At 40.0% G+C, this 7,119-nt stretch overlaps 1 protein-coding gene across 1 annotated transcript; it reads left to right on the forward strand.

Annotated features, from left to right (window-relative positions):
- The first annotated feature begins 803 nt into the window (after positions 1-803).
- SARC_07404 (hypothetical protein) lies at positions 804-4,419 on the forward strand. The gene is made up of 5 exons (XM_014298659.1): positions 804-922; positions 1,516-1,998; positions 2,469-2,590; positions 3,095-3,309; positions 4,229-4,419. Exons 2-5 carry the CDS (start codon positions 1,516-1,518, stop codon positions 4,372-4,374), a joined length of 966 nt encoding a protein of 321 aa, XP_014154134.1. The 5' UTR covers positions 804-922; the 3' UTR covers positions 4,375-4,419.
- The last annotated feature ends 2,700 nt before the right edge of the window (positions 4,420-7,119 follow it).

A 7,119-nucleotide genomic window follows, 5' to 3' on the forward strand; every position in this document is an offset into this window, starting at 1 on the left:
AATTAGTTACTATAGAACGACATGTATATATATATATATATATATATATATAGGTGGCAGATTATATATATTCACTTATTTATTTATCTATTTGTACATAATATATATATATATGTGTGTGTGAGTGTTTATGTATGTGTATGTAATTATAAATATGGTTAATACCATGCCGGCACTTAGTTGCATCTGTTTGTTGAACAATGTCAATGTATAGTATGTATATACTGCAAGAGTTTATACGATACAATTATTTTGAAACGAGTAGATGTTAAACTATAGCCGAGCCTATCGTATCGTGAGGTGATCCAACGTTATGAGTATTTGTAACTACTGAATCATTCGTATTCTATGCCGTCCGCTGGTGTATTGCATGCGAATTAGACCTTCTCATCTTCAAAAAGGTGCGAATTAGACTTTCTCATCTTGAAGAAAGGTGCGGATTGGACCTTTTCATCTTGAAAAGGGTGCGAACTATCGCAACCTGCTTGTATAGCACAACTTACACCGAAGGCAAACACAGAGAATACGCTTTGAAATCTCGATTCCTGTACTTATTTTTCTATGCGTATATAACACACTGTCGTATACCACAGATGACGTACTAATCATTGTTTACGTATACGTATATAACACACAGTATTTCACCACAGATGACGTACTAATCATTGTTTACGTATACGTATATAACACACTGTCTTACACCACAGATGACGTACTACTCATTGTTTACGTATGCGTATATAACACACTGTCTTGCACCACAGATGACTTACTAATCATTGTTTACGTATACGTTTACACCACAGATGACTTAGAGTATAGGAAGGCGTTCTTAGATATATACCGACTGTTCGATGGGAGCCAGAAACGACAGGCAGAGATATATGATTCCCTCAGGACGGATTTCAGTACCAAGCCGCAGGTACAATATAAATGTTTCCTTAGTCAAGTATGAGTGGGGTAGTGTTTATAGATGGGCATTTGTATACCTACTGGAGTGACCTATGTTTCGCATTGTTCCGTTATTCACATCACTACACGCCTATGTATGTGTGCCTTCTCTCTGAACTTATGGATGCTAAAGATGCTCCAGTGTAACTATCCACATCTCCACACGCCTATGAATCTGTACCTTCTTCTCTGAACTTATAGATGCTAATGGATGCTCCAGTATGGCTATCCACATCTCTACACGCCTATGAATCTGTATCTTCTTCTCTGAACTTATGGATGCTAAGGATACTCCAGTATAACTATCCACATCTCTACACGCCTATGTATGTGTACCTTCTTCTCTGAACTTATGGATGCTAATGGATGCTCCAGTATAACTATCCATATCTCTACACGCCTATGTATGTAAGGATGCTCCAGTATAACTATCCACATCTCTACACGCCTATGTATATGTACCTTCCTCTCTGTACTTATGGATGCTCAGGATGTCCCAGTATAACTATCCACATATCTACACGCCTATGAATCCTGTACTTTCCTCTCCGTATCTCTGCATAGATGTGGGACTTACTGGCCAGACGTGAGTTTGTAAGCTGCGGCTTCTCCGATGACAAAGAAGGTCAAAGCAAAGCTGTGGAGGTGTACAAAGAAGGACTCGCGCGCACCCACGACAAGCCGACGATGTATACACTCTACATCGCCTTTCTATACGAGCAGGCCGATTTAGCTGCGGTCAAGGACGTGTGCCGGCGTTCGTATCAGGACAAAAAGAAGAAAGGGGTGACACAGGTGGACGTGTATGTCATGTGGGTCAACGCGGCCCTACGCACGCGTAAGGCGGTAGAGAAAAAGGGCTATGAAGGGTCTCTGCGTGATCCGCTGGTGATCATGCGCTGTGCATGTGAGGAGCATCCCAGCTCAGTGGAGGTGTGGGCCTGGCGAGTGCGGGTGGTCAAGACATTGATGAAGGAGAAGCACGGCGGCGACGTTGTACAAGTGCTTGCGGCCATGACAGAGCTCTACGAGCAGGCTTTGAAGCAGGTGTGCTGGGGCGTGTTCTTGGGAGGGACGTCTTTACGAGTGACACTGTGAGGCCACGCATGGCCGCGCACACATGCATAAGTAATATATATATATATATGTATATAAATGTGTATTTATGTAGATATATATTTTATATATATATATATATGAACGTATGCTTTATATATGTATGTATGTATGTATGTGTATATATATGTATGGACATATATATGTATATAAATGTGAATGTATGTAGATATATATTTTATATATATAAATATATGAGCGTATGCTTTGTTTATATCCCGTATTGTCTTGTAAATGTATACCTAAAAGGGCACCGTGTTATTGTCTGCTCTTATTTCCTCAGGCGCTCTTTGTCGTGTCGTATTCTTGTGTCAATGTGTATAACCATAGGTCATTCGGTAGTATTCACTCGTTCGTAAGCTAAAACACGCCTTTCATCCCAACATGTCTCTTCCGATTAGGTCTCCAAGGCCACTGGGGTGTGGGTGGACTATCTCAGCTGTCTTCTGGCCGCGGAGAAGCTAGGCGAGTGCGACGACGTATTCGCGTGCGCACTGTTGGCGCTGCCGTGCAGCTCAGAAAGGTACGTGAATTAATGCACTGTGGTGTACCAATAGGTTGTATAGTATTAATTTTCGATGTAGAATATTATCATTTGGCCCAGAATTAGTACCAGTAGTTGATTGCTTAATTAGTTCGATGTAGGCCACTTATTTTTATTTGGCCCAGAATTAGTACCAGTAGTTGGATGTTTTTAATTAGTTCGATGTAGGCCACTTAATACTGTTAGGACCAGAATTAGTCCATGGTGCCATCGTCATGGACATGCATGTATACTGTTTATCATGGCCGGATACCATTATAAAGTACATTACTGCGTGTGCGTGAACCACGCAGTCGCATATCATGTTATATACTATGACTTATGCTATATACTAGGACATATCATGCTATATATACTGTCATATATCATGAAGGTTATATATAAGCCCATAGATATCCCGAGTGGTCTGTATCATCTCGTATACATATCACGAATATCCTACATCAGCTCAATTATATCACATCCCGACCAACCACCCCATAGGGATACCATGATAGTCCAACATTGCACGGACGCCTACAGCACCAGTATCCCTGCCGGTAGGAGTGTCCTGCGAGCCTTAAAGACACACCGCGTAAGCATGGCCTGTGCCCAGTTACAACGTTGTATTCGCCTGGAGGTGGCGTGTCTATCCTCTGATCGCGACTTTGTGGTTGAGATGTACGAGTTTGCTGTGTCGCTGAATCCGGTATCGGCGGGTATGTCTGGTCGAAGGCAATGACTTTGTTACATGAGATATATGCTTTGAGATTAAGATAATTCACACGGGCGAGTGCACATTAGTTGGGATGTTGCAATGGCAATGGTCTGCAATTTATAGTTGTTATTGTTAGTTGAGTTAAGTGATTTGAGTTATGGATAGTGTGTGAGTGATCAGAAGGGTGTTGGCCATGTCACAACCTGAGTATCACTTGAGGTGTGGTTTACCAACTGGATTGATCACAATCCTGGTGTCGTCCAGGAGTTTTGAGATATTCGCGTCAAAGGCAGTTGTATTTACCAAGGCCAAATCTGTGTGAATGTGTGAATATGCCTGCATCATCACTGAGGGATACATTATGGTAGCAGTTGCATTTGTATATATTTGCAGGTGACCATTGTATATGTATAAGTATTGATAGTATCATCAGTCGCAAGTAATGCGAGTACGCGTGTGTGCTTGTATGTCATGAATCTCTCATTGTAAATTACTGTACGTTTCCACATGGATGGGGCTCTCCGGTACTATTCATATGGTTGGGGAGTACGGTATAGATGTACATTTCAACTAAGTTAGCGATGTATCTCGAGGGAAAAACAAATGTACGGTACCCATGATCAGTTTGACAGTTGAATCAACTGTCGAACTGGTCACGAGTACTGTACATCTGTTTTCTCTTGCGATACATTGCTAACTTGGTGGACATGTACATCTATTTCGTACTCCAGATACAACCATATGAATAGTATCGGAGAGCCCCATTCACGTGGTTTGCTCATCGGCATTGTGTTTAAAAGTATTCAACACGCCATATAGCATTTTGTGCCAGACCCTGTGCATGTATATCGGATGTCCATAGTTGTCCTATTTTACTTCCCTATACTCACATAAACGATCCGGTTTCATGCACTTTGCAGGTCCATGGCTGAGTTATCTAGGTGCTCTGTATTCTTATAAAAGATTTGATCTGGCCGCAAAGATACACGCACGAGCGGGCAGGGCTGTTGGTGATGTGGGAGAATTTGAGGCGTCCAGTACACAACTTATCAAGTCACTCAGCTGAGGCAGTCGATCACTTTATGATTAATTAAAGCAAACTTCCTATCCTTATCCTTACCTATTGGTAAACTTGGTGAGTTTTTATGGTTATCTCATAAGTTTTATTGGTTATCTCACAAGTTTTATTGGTTATCTCACAAGTTTAATCGTTATCTCACAAGTTTTATTGGTTTTCTCAAATTGTATTGGTTATCTCAAGGTTTCCATGGTTATCTCACAAGTTCTTATGGTTATCTCATAAGTTCTTATGGTTATCTCGAAAATTTTAATGGACATCGACATCTCACAAGTTATCATGGTTATCTCGGAAGTTTTCATGGTTATCTGCATGGCACTCATACACGTAGTTGCGGTTGTTCTGAGCAAGTTGTATATTCACTTAACTTGGCTGTGATTTTTTTACATATTTGCAACAAGCGCGCATATTTAAACACAAAGTACAAGCCCAATTTCAAAAGGACGAGTGTTCGACAAGGCTGACTTTTTCTATGCGGCTTTATCAACTCCTTCCGATTGTCCTATCTCAGTGCCAAACCCGCATATTTGCTTACTTTGGATAGTAATTTACGTGGATTCACCATCGTGGATGATAACTTACTGAAACCTGAATACGAACCTTCGAAGGCCGTGAAAGAGATGATACCTCAGTTTACGGAGATGTACCAATCCATCGACACTAGAGCTAGTTGGCGGTGCACGTTTATGTGTAGTGTCGTATTTATTCGTGGGTTGCAAGTCGCCGCCTGCGCTGACTTAGGGTGTCAGAGTGTGCATGAAGTATATCCAACTGAGCCTGTCAACTCATTGCAGTAGGCCGTCTGTCAGGTGCAAATCCACGTAGTGATATTGATCGAATGATCCTAGTTTGATTTTGTTGAGATCAATATATAAATTGGTTACAAGACGAAAGTAAAATTATGTCTTTCCCCGAGTTTGACTATCAACTCTGCTTTGATTTGCTTCGTATGTCTGTTTGTGTTCTTTTCTTCTGACGCGCGAACTTTAGTTTTGTTCCTTGACGGGTTTTGTCACTACAATCTGCTAGGGTAATGGACGAAGTAATGATTCGTTGATAAATTGATTTTTTTGAGATCAATACATAAATTGGTTACATGACGAAAGTACAGTTTATCCCCGAGTTTGACTATCAACTCTGCTATTATTTGTTTTTTGCTTTCTTGCGGATATGCCAGTGGTTGATACTCGCACTTAAAACATCTTATTAAATAAGCCCTAGATTTAATCTCTAGTGCTTCTCAGTCACCTAAAGATTACCCCATAGTCCCTGCAAGCTTCTGAGAACAGCTTGGTACAACAGCTGTAACACTTTATGCTATAACCCCACTGCTAAACAGTATGGCGTCTTTTATGACTCTCGCCAAACACAAGCCATTCTCTTTAAAGGATATACCCCCGGCAAGAACAATTATTGGAGTCACACCTTCTCCATCTGCGGATACGTATGGAACTGGTACTACTTACTCCATAGGCTTTGGTTTTGTATCAACCTTTGACTTATACACTTGCCGTGATACCTACAATGACTAATGAACCTGACAGCGAGATACATTACGTACATATTACGTTCCGCCTGATACTAATGGTATTTCACCTTCGTCATCCGATTTGCCCACTCGTTATAATTTCCACTTGGGTATACAATCCCAACCCACCGCCAGCCGAATCTCGATGATACCTCGTTCCTAACTCGCTACTTGGTGATACTTCGATTACCTGGACACGAACAGTTTCTGGTGTTGAACTACCGGCCCCAACACAACCCTTCAGTCTTTCACGTTCTGACTGATGACATAGCAGTCTTCAAGAAATTGAAACAGTACCATGGCCGGGCCCATAACGCCGTATCAAGTTTTCCATATAGGCTACGTACCATACAACTTACGGCATACTCGAAGAACAATTGGAATGGTCATTCGATGAGAAGATTACTAGTCCCCTGCTTTGGGTATATTATAATATGGAACAAAGTCACTAAATGTACATTTAAAATGTGAAAAAGTCACTAAATGTACATTCCCCCATTTTGTCGATGAAAACGTGCTGAAATATTGATCAAATATGTACAAATGTACATTTAGCGACAATTCCATTCTTTTTATGTACATTTATGACTTTATCGTGCAAAATTTGGTTAATTCAAGAGCCTTCGGCTATTTCAATTTTTGACGAATAAATTTGTTGAGGGAGGTTATGTTGTCTTCTATTATTTGTTGTTTGAATATGCCACTTCATTCAAGCTTATCTCACTGCCTAGTGCGCAACTTACGTGGTCGATGATGCTCTTTTACAGGACCATATGAGAATTGTATTCCCATCTGACTATATAATTCAGCTCTAGCAGGAGTTGGCATACTATATGATATAATATCTGTAGCGTTACTTTATACATGGCAACAATCACCAGGTTCCAATTCCGTTCCTTTGATTCCACGGGACCAAAATTTCGGACACATGTGCTGCTCCCCTTGTAGACATAGGCAGCCTGTACAGCATGTGACTCGTTTGATTTGTGTACAGCTCATCTCCATATTTGAAATATCGTATAGAGCATGAAAAGTTAGTATATATATATATATATATATCTAGGTGAAAGGTATATATATATATATATATATATTATATTATATATATATATATATATATATATATATATATATATATATATATATATATATATATATATATATATATATATATATATATATATATATATATATATATATATATA

This window comes from Sphaeroforma arctica (genome assembly GCF_001186125.1).
Source record: "Sphaeroforma arctica JP610 unplaced genomic scaffold supercont1.584, whole genome shotgun sequence".
NCBI classification, from domain to species: Eukaryota; class Ichthyosporea; order Ichthyophonida; genus Sphaeroforma; species Sphaeroforma arctica.